Here is a 17,615-nt window from a genome sequence, read left to right as displayed (position 1 = left end):
GTTAAAAAGATAACAATTGTGGTGATTGTGGCTCAAGAGTTGGAAGTTCGCCTTGTAATCGGAAGGTTGCTGGTTCGAGCCCCGGCTTGGACAGTCTCGGTCGTTGTGTCCTTGGGCAAGACACTTCACCCGTTGCCTACTGGTGGTGGTCAGAGGGCCCGGTGGCGCCAGTGTCTGGCAGCCTCGCCTCTGTCAATGCGCCCCAGGGTGGCTGTGGCTACAATGTAGCTTGCCATCACCAGTGTGTGAATGGGTGGGTGACTGGATGTGTAAAGTGCTTTGGGGTCCTTAGGGAATAATAAAGCGCTATACAAATACAGGCCATTTACCATAAAAAACAGATATACAGTACATTAAAGGCCATTAAAATTATTATCTAATGGGAGAGAAAAAAGCAAAACCCACTGAGAAATTCTTTCTGAAGCAAATATAAACTCAGACTATCAGGATTATTGCTTTGAATTCAAAATCTTCTCCTTTTCACTCAAAGTGACTTCGAGTTTTTAAGAGACTTTAAAGAGAAAAACAGCTAAAGAGCTGCTGTTAAGATTTTAGAGCTGTGGCTGAATTTGGATTAACATTATTGTAGTCAGAGCTCTCCTCTGGGTCACCACATCGCCCTGTTGAGATGATCAAATGAAAGCATTTCAAAACAAACTCCCTCTGTTTTGTCCACAAATGCATTTATTATCAGTGAGAATAATTACCAATGTATATTTTGCATTTCAAATCTCACATTTTGTGCACTCACTTGTCTTGTTAATGACTTCGAGCTGAATCACAGATGTGACATTGGCGTAATCACCTTCTGCTGGACCTGAAATAATAATCTGATTGACTTTAATGATAAACAGAGTTATTGTATAATCATCCAGCTTCCACAAGCTCTGTATTAATGAAAGTGTAAATTTTACCATTTTCAGTGTTTTCACACCTTCTGACTGTCTCATAGACACAACGACCACCTGCAGGTCAGAGAAAATCAGTCACCTCATGTCTGTGATACTAATTGAAACACAAATATTCTTGCAAATAACGTTTATATTAAAAGCTGCAGCAGATGTAATAAGTACAGTCTTGTTGCAAATAGGATCAGAATATTTAAAACTACATGACAAACTAACCATGAAGAAGAGAGGAGTACACTTGCTGCTGATCTTCACCTTTATTAAAATATACAATAATACTTTTACTTTTACATGAAGCTCATGATGCATTTGTGTCTTTGAATGATAAAGAGTTTGTAGTAAGTAAAGGAAAAGTGCTCACTGTTGGTCGTTGTGCAGCGATACAACAAGAGCAGGAGAATAATAATGAGAGAGACTCCACAAACCAGTCCAACCATCAACCACACAGGAGATGAAGAGCTGTCAGCTCCTGACACAGTTACTGTAACACAAACAATAAAGCTTAATTATATTTTATATTTCATAACATCAGTTTATAAAATATCTAGTTCATCTATTTTCTTTGACTAGAAATCACTTTGAATCAGCGTCTCCTATGACTTTACTCCGCACAATGAACACATCAACACAAGCCCAGTCTCTTAAATTTCCTCTTAAAATGTTGACTTCATTAAATCGGCTTTACAAACTTTTATTATATAAACATGTCAAACAGTCAAACAGAACTAATTGTGAATTTATGTTGATTTGGAGATTTGCTGAAAATGATTGTTTCACATTCATAATCCCACCTAGTCTCCCCTCCTTGGATCACATTCCTGACACTGATTCTCTAGACTCCACATTTTACATGACTATTCATGTTCAACCATTTCCAATAAGATCATTATTACAATGCCAAAGAGGTTACCATGAGATATGATGCTGTTTATCTTCATAGTAATCCGCAATCATCTATCTATTCAACATTGTTGCTGAATACAAACTCACCAGTTGTGTTAATGTGAACTTCTTGGCTGTCCTCTGTGTAGTAAACTGGGTTTCCTCTTCCTCCTCTGCACATGTAGAGTCCTTCCTGTGAGACATTGATTTGTCCATTTGATGGGGAGACAACATCCACTGTGGTATTATCTCTGTACCAGTAGTATTTCCATCCAGATGATGATGATGGGTTCACAGAGCAGGTCAGGGTCACACTGCCCCCTACTGGAACAGTTGTGTTATCAGCTCTCAGTTTGGCCTTTGGTTTATCTGCAGTTCAGTTTAGAAAAAGAACAAACAAATAAATGACTGAATCTAAATAATTTAAAAAAACTAGATGGAAATGGTGAACATGACCAAATTTTGATGACAAGATAAAATAAACTATAAACTCATTTTTATCAACACTGTGAAAGTTTTCTTAGCTGTATTTAAAAAAGTAATTTGTCATGGTCTGGTGACTCTGTGTTTATGAATGAATGAATGAAGTTCATATTTGTCACTTGCTGTTGCCTGCAGTCAAAATGGACCTCTTCCGACCATACATATATTACACAAACATCACATTACAGGTCAGTATAGGTAGCATTTAAGAAAAACAATGAAAATACACAACATCGGGGACAGGAGGAGAAAAAAAGGACTCTACTCAGACTGGGCTCCACTAGGAGAGCAGTCTGTGTGTGTCTGTGTCAGTTGCATGAGTATGTGTGTGTGTGTGTGTGTGTGTGTGTGTGTGTGTGTGTGTGTGTGTGTGTGTGTGTGTGTGTGTGTGTGTGCGCGCGCGCAGTCGGGAGAGTTGGAGGTACCAAATTTCCTTTTTTTTTTTTTTTTTTTGATTGCCTTCTTGCGAACGCCGTCTGTTTTCCACATTCTGCAACGGTAAAATACGACTTTGAGGCGGATATTTGTTTTACCAAATGGACAATTGCTGTTGACAAAACTCGCCTCATGGTTGACTCTTTTCCACAGAGGGGGGGTGCTTTAATAAACTTATTCGAAAATGAGCTTTTTTCCACTAAGACTTATTTTATTGGGAGATGTACGAAATTATTTACCGGGTTACAAGCAATGATAATATCGGCTGTTGACTCCTCAGCGTCATCATTTTCTATCTATTGAGAAAACCTATTGTAAAAGTATTGAAGAAAAAAACTCTTCCGCCGTCTCACTCCTCCTTGGCCCGCGGTGTGTGTGTGTGTGTGTGTGTGTGTGTGTGTGTGTGTGTGTGTGTGTGTGTATGGCCTGGTAAATGGTAAATGGCCTGTATTTGTATAGCGCTTTACTTGGTCCCTATGGACCTCAAAGCGCTTTACACATCCAGTCATCCACCCATTCACACACACATTCACACACATTGGTGATGGCAAGCTACATTGTAGCCACAGCCACCCTGGGGCGCACTGACAGAGGCGAGGCTGCCGGACACTGGCGCCACTGGGCCCTCTGACCACCACCAGTAGGCAACGGGTGAAGTGTCTTACACCTGAGTGCTTCCTGAGAGCAAAACTTTGTAATGAGAAAAATTACTGTAGTAATGTGTCTGTAATAAACTGAGGCCATTTTCTGGTCTTTGGTTCGGCTTCTATGACCTGAATAAAGGTGCAGCATCTGGTGCTCATGAGGCCAAACATCTTTCCTGAAAATCTGCACAAACCTCAAACCAAAATACATAAAAAGAACTGGCGACAATTACAGAAGCATAGCCCCTGATAATTACAGTTCTTCATTTTAAACCCAAGCTTCAAATTCGACTCAATTTCCCAGAATGCAACACTGTGCTATTTTTAAAAAGAGACGTTTACTTCCAGTGGAAACACAAAGCCTTAATGTAGGGATAAAGGAAAATCTAAACAGCTTCCTAAGAAAGTCAAAACTCGATGGACAAAAGTTTTTCTATAGTAAAGAAACTTTTTTGTACAATTTGTAAACAGTAATCTGTATCCACATGTAAAACATGCATTAAAATATATTTATTTATATTTCACAGAGAATCCATTGTCTGTTATTTGGTTTTGTCATTATTTTTTATACAGAAGTCATAAATATGTATGTAGTTATTTTGTGTATTTATTTTGTATTTGAAAGCTTTTATTTTCTTTGTGACCTTTGACTTCCCACACATGTCATTTCCTGTAGTTTTGAAGGAGGCCCTGCTGGGGAGAGATGAGATTATGCTAATGATCCTGTTACAGAGGTTAAGCACAGTAAAAGTGCTAAATGGTTCTAATCTTTGTTGCTGTACTCATAGACACTGCCTTATACTGAGCAGGTGGCTGTTTGCTCTCCTTCCTGCTCTCTTTTTCAAAGCTGTGCATGTAGAAGCCCAATCACATGAAGTTGCTGAACTTAATTAATTTTCATTTAAACAGTGTTGGAGAATAAACTCGCCTCAGCAGGCAAAGCAACTGCTAACTCTGCTGCTGAGTTTGCAGCAACAGTGTGAGGCCAGACCAGCTACACACAGTGAAATGAAATGGCTTCTTTCTTTGGCCTTGATCCCCCAAATTTCATAAACTGTGTCCTGGTGGTTTTAATGTGACCTCACTGAAAGACAAACAGACTGAAGAACTGCTGGTATCACTGCTGTGATTGTGCTTTCTGCTCTCAGTGTGACTCTGACTCTGACTGGTACCAAACACAAGGTTATAATCTCACACAGGTAATCTGTCTTAGTTCAAAACTACACAACAGACGCAATTGATTTGTTATTTATTCATTAAAAATGTCATTCTTTATATTCTCCTTTAATGAATCATTGTGGAGTCACAGTGCACTCAGTTGTGAGTCTGTTTGCACAGTGAGTTTGTTGGAGGGTCTGAATTGTTTCTTGATGTCGAGTTTAAAACAGGAAACAGGAAACTTCAGTTTGAATCATAGACCAACTCACATGAAACTGTCAGTCTGAAGGCATCACTCCATCCTGTTAAGAGATAGTCACTGCTACCCCGACATCTGTAGTCTCCACTGTGGGACACTGAAACTCTGCTGATCCTGTATTCACTGGATGTTGGAGGGCTGTTTGTGTTGGGTGCTGTCCATTCATATTTCCACACCTTTCCTTCACCTCCCTGAATCTCACATCTGACAGTGATTGTCTCACCGCTGTATATCTGAGTCCAGGATGGCTGCAGCGTCACATCAGTCCTGTTGGAAACTTTCCACAGCAAAATTCCTCAATTAGGACACAAAAGGAATGAATTAACATTTTCATTTCAAATAAAAAACAGTATTATCAAATATTATAACCCCATTATTGTTTATTATTTATTAACTTTACAACAGTTTATATTATCAGAAATAACTTGGCAGGTTGGGGCCGTAAATCACTTTGTAACATAAGTTTTTGTCATAATATTATCCCCCTCTGATCTCCAAACTTTGGGGAATCCATGTTGTTTTATTTCTTATGACATTTTTAAACTCACCAGTTTCCTGAATGGTGACTGGATCACTTTCTACTATGAGTAAATTTGTCCCTTTTATACCTCCTCTGCAGTTGTAGATGCCGCCTTTAGAGGTCACCAGTTCTCTCTTTGATTCACCAGCTACTGCGAACTTCTGGTTAGAGTTTAAACTGGGTTCTCTGAACCAGTCATATTCAAAGTCAGCAGAGTACTTCACATCACAGGTCAGTGTCACACTGCCCCCTGCTGGTATAGTTAATCTGTCTGCTGTCAGAGTGGCCTTCACTCCAAGGTCTGTAATTTAGAAAAAGATCAAAAGAATAAAATTGTTGCTCTGAATGTTTGATGCAAACTTAAATAATGTGAATCATCTTTTGCAGCCACACAATTCGACACACTGAACATCTACAGAGACTTTGGAGTGACGTGTTAAACAGCTTCTAATCAAAACACCAAATGAGGGATGAAGGAAACAAACTCTATGCTGAGCTCAGAGCAGCATTTGGTTACCATGTTCATGTTGGTTTTTCCTTTAATTTGTCATCTGTGTGGAGCTTTTGATAATTATCATATTTACAGCTTCATAAGGTAATCAAAAAAAAAAAGCTGTATAATCCAGCATACAATCCAACAACATAACTCAGTGAGATAAACTGCACTACACACACTGTTGATATTTTCAGATCAGATAAACATGAAAAGAAAATCCACATGTATGAAGCCACAGCTCTTCAGCAAATATACAGTTTGCATCGTGGGTGTGTGTTTGAGTGCTCACACACTTAACATGGTTATATTAACATTTTAACCAATAATCTCAATGAAATGTTTGATTTATGATACAAAATATAACACAGACGAGCAAAACAGGAGAAGCTAAATACTAGTTAAGATCAACACGTATGATATAAATGGAAGAAAAAACTGTTTCTCACCTTCAGTGTTTCCATGTCTGACTGTACTGAGCACTAAAATAATGAATGAAACATCATCAGACATTATACAACTGACAAAATCACAATAAATATATAAACTGAGGCTTTTTAAATCTTCACATGGTACAGTTATCATCAAATTTATGTTTCTATTAGCTGTGAAACCGGCTGGAAACATGAAAAAAAACTAGTCTGCTGTGTTGAAGCTGTCAGGTAAACAGGTTAAAGCAGTGATACACTGTAATTGTCACCAGTGAGAAACATTTTCCTTCATCACTGCCATTCAAACAGTAAAGGTGTGTATTGTACTCACAGAATAACCCCAGCAAACAGAGCAAAGAGTGCCCCATCCTCACGTCCAGCCCTGCACGCTGATCTGCATCTAATCTCAAAGGTTTCGACTTTGCATTGATAAAGAGAAGCTGCACTTAATGTCGATAAGACCAGAGTTTATATTCAGCGCCTCCTTCTATCGCCTCTCTGTGCTTCCTTCCTTTTATACAAACCTCAAACAGCTCCTGTAGCTTTGACCACAGCAGTCATGTGACGTGTTCATGTTCAAACTTTTTCTTGTTTTGTGATACACAAGTGTCTTTCAACCCTATTTAACAAAGTTTTTGCTTTTTTTTTCTCAGTTAGTTTCTGTTTAAATTTATTTTATTTACTTTGCTTTACATATCCAAGAAACTCTGTTTTTGGAAAAAAAAATACTGAAGTACCTTTCTTGTACTTAAAGTGCAAAAACTGAACAAAAACATACAGAAATGTAAGCTTGTTGTTAAACCTTCTCAAATTTTGGTTTTCAGTTATCAGTTTTGAATAATTTAACTTTGGTTTGATTTACAGATTTATTACATTGTTAATGAAGAATGATGATGTTGATTTTACTGAAAGGCTCAGCTTCTGCATCACAGACCAAACTCCTCCTGGATGGAGCAGCTTAATGTAACTGCAGAGTCCAGCAGACAGATAAATATGAGTGAAGCATAAAGGTTTGGTTACAAAACCATCATGTGTTACAAGTTACGATTTTGAGGGTAGAAATAGAAATTATTTTTATTTAATTCACACATAGATGCATTTTTACAGCACATCCATACAGAGACTGAAAGGCAGCTGCTTTCCAGTGTGAGAAACAAACTTTTCATATTTTCCCACAAAGATTTTATTTTCTTTATTGTGTCATCACCACAATGATGCTACTTTTGTCTGTTTTCACACACTGCCATGCATACTTTAATGTAGCATTGATAACTATTGCTATTATTTCAGTACAGGCAGGTCACATAAACATGTGTCATGCACACAAAGATCAAAGTGAAATTTCCACTGTGCTCTTTGTCTGAATTCCTTGTCTGAAAACTCTCTGCTGTGAGCTGATAACATAAAACTACACAACTGCTAAACTGAAGACTTCAGGCTGAAACCACAGGCTGCATTTCCTCCTTTCATGGTGATACAGCCACAAACCATGAGGTCAGCCAGTAGATAAATATAAACCTGTGACAGAATAGACAAGGACCACGGATCACACACACACACACACACACACACACACACACACATACAGATGCATCGTAGCTGCACAGGAGGAATAAAATGTTGATCTGTATTGTCACATTTGCAGTTTGATGTGTTATTATTGTTTGATATTGCTGCTTGAATGAAACAGTCACTTTACTGGTGTGAATTTATTGGAGTTTTATTTCAGCATTTTAAAAGTTTTAAATAAATTAAAAACATAAAACATTCGTAACGTGTAAAACCTTTCAAAAGATGAATTAAGAGACACAAACATGAGTCCAAAGCAACCTACACAGGTCCCTAACAGCTCAAAATGTTTTCACATCTTTAACTGAGGGTGTTGATTTTGACTGTACACTGTGTGTCCAGACACATGATGTCTGTGCTGCGAAGTAAAACAGAACGAGGGCTGTAACAGCAGCACAATAATCACACACTCAGGGTAAACACATAAAAACACTTTCAGCATTAAAAAAATCTTTAATGACCTGAATCATTGCTGAGAAAAATTACATAAAAATACACAATAACATTAAGCTGTGAAGAGCTGCATGTGAAAACAATATTGGGCCGTTCACCTCTTCTGTTTCTCCTTCATTAGTGCCTGAAAACCAATATGAAGGTGTTTTATTATCACCTACGCAGCTGAAATGGTAAATAAGACTCCTACACTTTCCTATAAACGTCACAGTTAATGAAGCCTTTTTTCTTAATCTATAAAATAAGGTTTCTGTCTTTCTTTTTCCCCTGTTGTCTTCACTTGATCCACTTTGCTTCTGTCTGCCTCTGTGTCCCACCTTTACTGACATTTATTTAATAATTTTAGTGCTTTTACTTCAAGTTTATAGTGTCATCTCCACGCCCACCGTGTCTTGTTTAAGTGTCTATTTTGCCAAAGTGTCTGACATTTTATTTCCCTTAATATCCACATGTGCTGGAACACAAATGAGTATGATTTAATGCCGTGCATGTTTCTCTGTTTTCACACAGGTGAAGTCAGCTGAAATGAAAGAAGTGTTGGAAAGTCTTTTCCTTCAGCACAGCACAGAGCAGGTATAAATAAATACTAATCTATAGGAGGAGTGTTGGTGACCACACTGGCACCCAGTGGGGCATCACTAGTGTTTAGATGCTGATTTGTTTCTCCTCATCACTTGCTAGAAAGTAGGAGGTGTCTCTGCGCTAGTAGAGCAGTAATGTGCCTGTTGTACAATGTAAGTACAATGATAAGCTTAAATGAATGTTTTAGGTATGATGTTTCTGAAATTCTTGTGAGATCAGTTAACCCTTTAAGACCTACCATAGAACCAAGTCCGCCAGAGCTTATATTATATTTTTACATGCTGTGGAGCCATTTTTGGGAGCATTTTAAGTTGCTATACATCAATACAACCATTATAGCCCAGATTTTAATAATATGTATTCATTAAGTGCATAGTAATTACATAAATTGCAAAAAAGTGCAAGAAACTACAAAAAAATCGTTTTTGCTTTTTTAACATATATTTGTAGTTAGAGAAATTTAAGAGGCTTATCCCTCAAAACTGTAAATACAAAAAAGTTGCACAAAATAGTTTCCCACCACAGGAAATTTATTTTGAGTGTCTTCATAGTTTTATTTTTGAAATACACCAATTTTTATATACCGCAGGAAAAACGAAAATAAATATTATAGTGCAAATTTGCAAAAAAGCAGCATATGCATCAAAATAAACTATTTCCAGCAGTGCAATATGAGTCCTAAGCATCCCAGAAACGACACAGAAAGTCATAAAGTCAAAGATAACTTTTAAAAAGAGCAGTATAGGCCCTGAGGCCCTGATGGTAAAAAAGACTACATTTCCGCGAAAATGACGTCACTTCCGGTTTCGGGCAGGTAATGGCGGAAATGCAAAAGTTCGCGCTGACATCTATTCCAACGTAGGAAGTGTTATGAACAGCTGATCGGATCGGCAAAGCGTGTTTCTGGAATATTATGTTTTTGTTGCTGCAAGCGCTTTTTATGCAGTTTTTGTAAAGCTTTATGTGGAAGGAAACCGTGACCTAGGACAAGCTGATGGCATAAGATGTAAGTACAACTCCTCCGGTTTCATATGCAAAAAAAATTTTTGCGCTAGCTTACGTGGTTGCAGTGCTACTGGGATTTAAAAATAGTTACGCAAAACAGAGCGTGCCCGCTCCGATCGGCTGTAAAGGGTTAATGATGTAAATGGAGTGGAGTGCAAAATTATAATACTGCGACTTCTCTGAGTCGTGCTGACCATGATTGATGCAGAGCTTTAGTACTCTGTGATGTTCTGTCTCCATCTTTCATATGAGATTTATCACATCTACAAGTTATCTTTTCCTTTGACTTCATCCTGTGACAGCAGCACACAGAGAGCTTCTCTCTGTAAATGTTCTACTTCAGTCCTCTGTGTCAGATACATGCAGACTGCTGTCATGCTCTGAACTGTTAGTGACCGCTTTGCAAATAATACTCACATCTGCTTATTTCAGGTTTGCATGATAACGCAGTTACAACCCGCTTGTTTTGTTAGTCTGTCAATAATCTCATACAGGAAACAAAAATCAAAGATAAAATGTTCAAATGTAAAAAAAAATTATTTCTACCTTCTAACTAAAAGATGCGAAAAATGATCAGAAACACAAAAATATACATGAAATACATTCAAATGTATTCACTGCCTATGATATAATTCTTATTTATATAATGTAAACAAACACAGTTAAAGTATTTGTTGGTGCCCATATCAGTATTTACTTGTGAAACACTGCAAACACTGACTTTAAGTTGTGCTGTCAGATACTAAAGATCACATATTTCACACTGCTGTTGGAACATGTTAGATACAGTCAAGGTTTATTACAAAATCTTTAATAAAAAACTGAATATAAAGAGCACGAGTACACCTGCATTTATTTATGCTATAAGAGAGCAATATGTCTGATATTAGGATTTAATATTGTAACTGCACATAAAGCTGAGCATGTCTGATATTTGGGCAGCAGAGGAGCAAGAGTGGCTTCATAAAAAGCTTCTTCTTGGCTTTGCTGCTACAGCTCTCCTCACTGACCTGTAAGACAAGCACAAAAAGACAAAGTGATTTCCAACATGTAAAGATATTATGAGCTGAAGACATTTAATAATGTGAAGAATAAATCAGCCTGCATGGCAGCAGAATTACTGAGAGAGCTTCCTGATGTGACTTCAGAATAAACTGCTGCATCAGCTGCAGGACTTGATGTTCCTGTGAATGAAGAGAAGATCATTGAAAACAATAATATCATTAACCAGGAGGAAACTGGGTGTGTCCACTAATGCAAAGATAATTGAGTATGACAGATTTTAATCAGCTGATGGATTGTCCCTTGGAGATGATGGCAGACTTTGCTCACCTTTGTTTTTCTTGGCTTTTTCTTTTTTGGGCTGTTTGACCTCAGCATACATCAGACTGTCCTCTAAAAGAGACGTCAGAGCTCAGCACACATTTGTTCAGCACAGATATGATACAAAGATTTTGGATACATATGGACTTTAAACTTTTTACAACTACAGTGAAAGAGAGTGAAATCATTTGTTGCCTGTGACACTTCAGCTTTGCATGTGTGTGTTTTGTGATTGAGGTCTGGGTCAGAATCTGTGGATGCTGTGATTCAGTAAAGCTGAAACACTGATTAGTAAGTGAATAACTAAACTCCATGTTGACCTATAATTACCTGCAATATAATGATGTGATGACACGTTCAAGTACAAACACTGAATGAGACTGTTGTGACTGTACCTGCAGCTCCTGTCTTCACCTCAGAGTAAACAGCACTCTGCTCTGGTTTATGATGCTTCTCTGTGAAGATGATCAGATTAATGAAAATTTTAAACACTTTAAAAACTTCCCAGGCTTTTTTCTACACTGTGTGTTTTGTGTACTCACTCTTCTTTCTAAGGTTTTGAAGTTTAATAAGAGAGTATGTGACGTCTCGCGGTTCATCTGCACCTGAAATGTAAAAATGTTTGTGAACACATCACATTCAATTTCATTAATTGTGTTTAAGTCAAATCCAGGACTGTCAGATATTTTCAGAGCATGAACCCATCATGGTGTTACTGTTTGTGTTGCTCTGATATGAAACAATAACATTTGTGGATTCTTTCAGTCGAGTTAAAGATACAATCAGGTTGTAAAATCCTGTTTGTTTCTGATCTTTTGTGCATGTAGTCAGTTGGTTATTTGGATGTTTGTCCAACTGGATTTTGATAAATGTTCTTTGAAAAGCTGCTGAGCACAAACTGAACCTAAGAAATGTTCCTGTTAATGGAGACTGAATGAAAAGTCAATATTAACAATGATAATAAAGATCGGTTTAAGTGCTGACCAGGATGAACAGAGTTGTATTCATGAGTTTCATTCTGGTTGACTCCATGATTTGTGGAGGAGCCCGGACTGTGACTCTCAGACTGGATCCACCTGAAACAGGAAATAAACACAATAAACTCAAAAGTAACTGATGTTTGTTTAAAATAATAATAAAAAGTATTTTACCAACCTGGTGAAGCAGGAACCTGTGAAAGAGACAAATGTTATTACACATGTTTGTGATGTAAATTGTTCGATCAGAATATATGTATATGTGTGAATAATTAAAGTGTGTGTAGTAAATAAACTCTGTAATACAGCATGAAAAGAAGAGGCGCTTACACTTGGACTGTCTGCAGCGATACAACAAGAGCAGGAGAATAATAATGAGAGAGACTCCACAAACCAGTCCAACCATCAACCACACAGGAGACGAAGAGCTGTCAGCTCCTGACACAGTTACAAGAAACAATAATTATTCATTGATGAATTATATGTATTTATATATATAATTTTACAAAATTGAGCCAGGCGACTTTGAGACTTAAATCAGAAAATCTAATGTTGCTTCTCAGTCATCAAACTCATAAAAATCCATCACATATTTTGATCCTGCTCACCTTTAACTGACATCCAGCTCTGTGCTGACTCTCTTCCTGAGTACTGACACTTGTAGAAACCTTCATCAGACTTTGACACTGCAGAGATCTTCAGCTCCCCTCGGGGATCATTTTGAATAAGTTTGTCATTGTGATAGAAAAACACATTGGAAAGTATTTTTTGTGTTCTCAAACTGCAGCTCAGACTAACAGAAGCTCCCTCAGTCACAGGATGAACAGGACTCACCAGGATAGGACCATTACCATCATCTGTGACACAATCACACACAATTGTTTCAGTCACATCAGCTGCTGCACACTTTGAGAAAAAGCTGACAAACAATAATAAGAACAGATTGTACAAATGCTTTTCATCATGAAGATCTGATCTCGTGTATTTAAAAAAACGCTATTTCTCCAGATAAATTACACACATACAGCAAAGCTGGGACAAATGTTCATGTGACGTTTAAATCATCCAAATCCAAGAAGTAAATGTATAATAACATACTCTGTACAGTGATGTTGACTGCACTGCTGAACTCTCCTGATCCAGACTCACACCAGTACACTGCAGTATCTGACTTTGATGTGTTGATGTCACATGTGGATCCAGTCATTCTCCTACAGTCAGAGAGTCGGCCGTCCTCAGAGAACTTCCTCACTCTCCACTCAGTGAAGTTTCCCTCACAGGTCAGTGAGACAGAGTCAGAGGTGAAGTGTTGCACTCTGTCAGGACTCACTGTGAGAGACGCTGCTGAATGAACATCTGGAAACAACATGCAGTGAAGAGACAAAGCTCACAGATGTTAGGATTCAAAATATCACAGTGAACATCTACGTTTGACTTCTTTGTGGTTCACAGGAGTCCTGATAGTCATGCAGCCAGATTTACAGACTTTCAAATCATCAACATGAAGATTATAAATCCTCAAACTGACCTGCAGACCAGACAAACTTTGGTTGACTGTGATCAGTGTGATACTCTGGGTCTCCTCTTCCAGCTCTGCACACATATCCTGCTGTGTGTGTCTGTCCATGAATGATGTAGGAGTCCTGTGCAGTCCCACTGCCATCAGGTAGCAGCTCATAACTGGAGGATTTCTCTGATAGATCAGGAACAGCTTTATACCAGTAGAAGCTCCATCCTGCAGACGGATGTTCAACCTCACAGTTCAGAGTTACTGAGGCTCCAGGACTCAGCCATGATGGAGACACAGTGAGGACAGGACGGGGTTCATCTGTTCAACAAAGATTTTCTCTCAATCTTTCGTCTCTTAACTCTGAATTCAATGTCACTAAAATGTTGACTCACAAATATTTATGATGAACATTAAGAGTGAGACTATCTAAACATGTCAAATATCTCAACATGTACTAATAAAAACACATTTTTACAAACTGTTTCTATTTCCAGGTTAAATGAACTATGACTCTACTTACTGTCAGAAACTGTCAGTGTGACTGAATCACTCCACTCTGTTGTTTCATGCTGTGAACTTTTCATTCTGCTCTTACAGCGATAGTTTCCACTGTTGGATGATGAAGCAGATCTAATCCTGTGTTCATTTTGATTTGGAGCTTTTATCCTGCTGTTTGTTTCCCACTCATAATCCCACTCAGTGTCTCCTCCATGGATCTCACATCTGACAGTGATCGTCTCTCCTCTGTATATCTCAGACCAGTTTGGATACAGAGTCACAACAGGTCTGATTGAGACTGTTAATGTTCAAGAAAGTACAATAAAAACACATGAATGTCAAAAATGTTAATGCCTTTTGTTCTTCATCTTCCTCCTTAATCAGGAATTTATCTGACTTCATGTTAAACTCACCAGTTTTCCCAATCCTGACTGACTGGCTGTCCTCTGTGTAGTAAACTGGGTTTCCTCTTCCTCCTCTGCACCTGTAGAGTCCTTCCTGTGAGACACTGATTTGTCCATTTGAGTGGAAAACTGCATCTTGTGTGGTCAGGGCTTCAGAGGATTTCTCATCTCTGTACCAGTAGTATTTCCATCCAGATGATGATGATGGGTTCACAGAGCAGGTCAGGGTCACACTGCCCCCTACTGGAACAGCTGTGTTATCAGCTCTCAGTTTGGCCTTTGGTTTATCTGCAGTTCAGTTTAGAAAAAGAACAAAAGTCAATGACTGAATCAAACCAGTTGAAATAACTTGGTGGAAATATGTCAATAATAAATATCACATAACTTTAATGGTGAAGCTACAACAAACTGTACAACTATCACACAAACACAACACTAATCTTTCATATTTAATTTGCTGCATTTCTAAGTTAAAAACACACATGAGGAACAATCAGTGGATTTAATGTTTCTTAGTGGATGTGGTGGAGCAGCTGAGACAGATTCAGCATTTGTTCTGCATTTCATCTTTCATGTATTAGAGCTGCACAGCAGAGAAGTTACTCTCATATGTTTTGTTCTCTTCACTGTGAATAAAAAGCTGCTGTTCAGGTTTTTGTTGTTGGAATAAAAACTAAACGGCGACCGTGGCTCAGGGGGTTGGGAATCGCATCTGTAACCGGAAGGTCGCCGGTTCGATCCCTGGGCTCTCTGTCCTGGTCGTTGTGTCCTTGGGCAAGACACTTTACCCTACTTGCCTACTGGTGTTGGCCAGAGGGGCCGATGGCGCGATATGGCAGCCTCGCTTCTGTCAGTCTGCCCCAGGGCAGCTGTGGCTACAACTGTAGCTGCCTCCACCAGTGTGTGAGAGTGAATGAATAGTGGTTTTGTAAAGCGCTTTGGGTGCCTAGAAAAGCGCTATATGAATCCAATCCATTATTAAACATTTTACTGACCAACATGAAAGACAGTTATAAAGCTGTAAGAAAGAAGAAGTGCTTTTTCCTTATTTAGATACTCTGGATGAAAGATCTTACATGATACAGTCAGTGTGATGATATCACTCCACTCTGAGAAGAAATAGTCCCTTCTGCCCCGGCAGCTGTATCCTCCACTGTCAGACTCAGTAGCTCTGATGATTCTGTATTCATTGGATGTTGGAGGTGTGTTTAACTTGGCTGCTCTCCATTCATACGTCCACTGAGCTCCTTCACCTCCCTGAATCTCACATCTGACAGTGACTGTCTCACCGCTGTATATCTGAGTCCAGGATGGCTGCAGGGTCACAGTGGGCTTACTGGGAACTGTTCACAGACAAATATCCAGTTAGACACAAATAGAAACATAAAAATTCAGCTGTTTAAAACATGAGAGTAACGTGAGTGAAAAAAATCAACCTCAAACAGGCTACAGGGTTAAACCACACCTCGGGCCAGTCTGACCACTGATAACTGTTTTCATCACGGCCACATCCCACTTAGTAAAATTGCTACAATCAGCACAAAGACAGTCAAAACCAGGCCAGAGGCAGGACTGTTTCATCAGGATGCACTGGGATATTTTCAAACACCCTGACCTGTAGCTGGTTTTTGATAGCATACTGTGCTACATGAAGAACTGTATAGCACAGCTGCACAGTAGCACAGAGGAAATAGCTCCACAGGGTTATACAGGTCACCCAGAGGATAGTCGGCCATCCTTTGCCCTCACTTGAAGAACTGCACAGCTCCCGCAGTCTCAGGAACACGAAGGAAATGCTTCAGGATCCATCTCACCCAGGTCATGCACTGTTTGAACGTCTACCTTCAGGCAGACATTTCAGAGCCATAAACACAAGAACTAACAAACTAAGGAACAGCTTTGATCCCTCAGCCATCACCATGCTGAACACTGAACAATCAGATCCAACACAGCTCTCATATACAGTGTTTACATTGTTATAGCACAGTCTCATGTTTACACCTGCAGGTATGGCTGGTGTTTACATCAACACTGTAACAAAGAAACAATTGTTTTGTTGTTTGTTATTAAAACAAAATCTGAAACTTTTCACTGCAAGATCTCATTTTTCTCCTCAATTTGAAGTTTTGTAGCTAAAACACATTTTTTAAAGGTCTGAATTGTTTTGTTGATGTTTTTTGGAGAGCACATTCTCTGTCAGGGTGAGTCCTTAATCTCACAATTTTGGACTTAAATCAAAAACAAAGTTGAATAAATGTTTCTATTTTCCCACCTCTCCAAGTAATCTTAATGAGCAGAAAACTCATCTAAGGGTTAATAAACTCACAGCTATTAGATAAAGTTGTTAGCACACATTACATAATGACCTCTTAGTATGGTAGAAATAAAATAATTAAACTCACGAGTTTCTCTAACTGTGACGTCACTGCTGTCCTCTGTGTAGTAAACTGGATCTCCTCTCCCTCCTCTGCAGTGGTACAGACCTCCTTGTGAGACACTAATAACTCTGTTTGCTTCATTTCCTCTCATGAGCTGAGCTTTAGAAGAGACTGAATCACGTCTGAACCAGTCAAACTTCCAGCCAGCAGAGCCCTCCACAGAGCAGCTCAGTGTCACACTGCCCCCTGCTGGTATGACTGAACTTTGTGCTGTCAGTGTGGCTCTGGGTTTACTTGCTGTTGAAGAAACAAAATAAGTAAAACATTAAAACATCATGAAGAATAAACTTGCTACAGTACTGATCACACTTTAACCATTCACTGATTAATTTATCTACAAACACAAACAGTAATTAGTAATCCTGCATGTAGGGATGGGAGTAGAGAGCCGGATTACAGCATACAGGATGAGAGTGATGGTAAAGTGGAAACTGTTCTAGGACAGAAACAACTGCATTCAAATAATCACCTGTTAACACAACTTTGGCTCTTTAAAGCACAGCATGCTAACGCTAAGCTAGCCAAGAACCCAGAGTGACGTTAAAGCTGAGTGAATGCTGACCCCAGACCAGCACTGTGAGAAATGAGTTGTGATTTACAGTAAAGCTGCTGCTGAAATTCAACAGGTAACAAACTGATGAGC

General features: G+C 38.7%; 3 protein-coding genes across 3 annotated transcripts in view; all 3 read right to left on the bottom strand.

Annotated features, from left to right (window-relative positions):
* The window catches only part of LOC309703065 (uncharacterized protein), a gene marked incomplete at its 3' end in the record, with an annotated part of 90,347 nt that extends 83,716 nt beyond the window's left edge, over window positions 1–6,631 (bottom strand). Inside the window, exons 1-2 of the mRNA XM_082527769.1 lie at window positions 6,545–6,631; window positions 6,232–6,264 (exon numbers count right to left, since the gene is read on the bottom strand). Coding sequence (XP_082383895.1) covers window positions 6,232–6,264; window positions 6,545–6,581 — 70 coding nt within the window. The 5' untranslated portion in view covers window positions 6,582–6,631. The remainder of the gene's footprint in view (window positions 1–6,231; window positions 6,265–6,544) is intronic.
* LOC309698280 (killer cell immunoglobulin-like receptor 3DS1) lies at window positions 259–6,085 on the bottom strand (the record flags this gene model as incomplete). The annotated part of the gene is made up of 9 exons (XM_082520624.1): window positions 259–620; window positions 752–817; window positions 915–965; window positions 1,125–1,163; window positions 1,270–1,389; window positions 1,899–2,159; window positions 4,780–5,046; window positions 5,318–5,590; window positions 6,079–6,085. 9 exons carry the CDS (start codon window positions 6,083–6,085, stop codon window positions 544–546), a joined length of 1,161 nt encoding a protein of 386 aa, XP_082376750.1. The 3' UTR covers window positions 259–543.
* Window positions 6,632–10,737: 4,106 nt separating the features above from the next.
* On the bottom strand, window positions 10,738–17,104 carry LOC309702784 (uncharacterized protein). The gene is made up of 10 exons (XM_082527411.1): window positions 16,937–17,104; window positions 15,611–15,877; window positions 14,544–14,822; window positions 12,453–12,572; window positions 12,301–12,316; window positions 12,130–12,221; window positions 11,688–11,750; window positions 11,541–11,600; window positions 11,155–11,217; window positions 10,738–11,006 (listed from the first exon to the last, which is right to left on the bottom strand). Exons 1-10 carry the CDS (start codon window positions 17,061–17,063, stop codon window positions 10,882–10,884), a joined length of 1,212 nt encoding a protein of 403 aa, XP_082383537.1. The 5' UTR covers window positions 17,064–17,104; the 3' UTR covers window positions 10,738–10,881.
* Between the last annotated feature and the right edge of the window lie 511 nt (window positions 17,105–17,615).

The sequence above is a fragment of the Aulonocara stuartgranti genome (genome assembly GCF_965226115.1).
Source record: "Aulonocara stuartgranti genome assembly, chromosome: 3".
NCBI lineage: Eukaryota > Metazoa > Chordata > Actinopteri > Cichliformes > Cichlidae > Aulonocara > Aulonocara stuartgranti.
The sequence above is the reverse complement of the archived record's forward strand: the minus strand, read 5'-3'. Positions and strand labels throughout refer to the sequence as shown.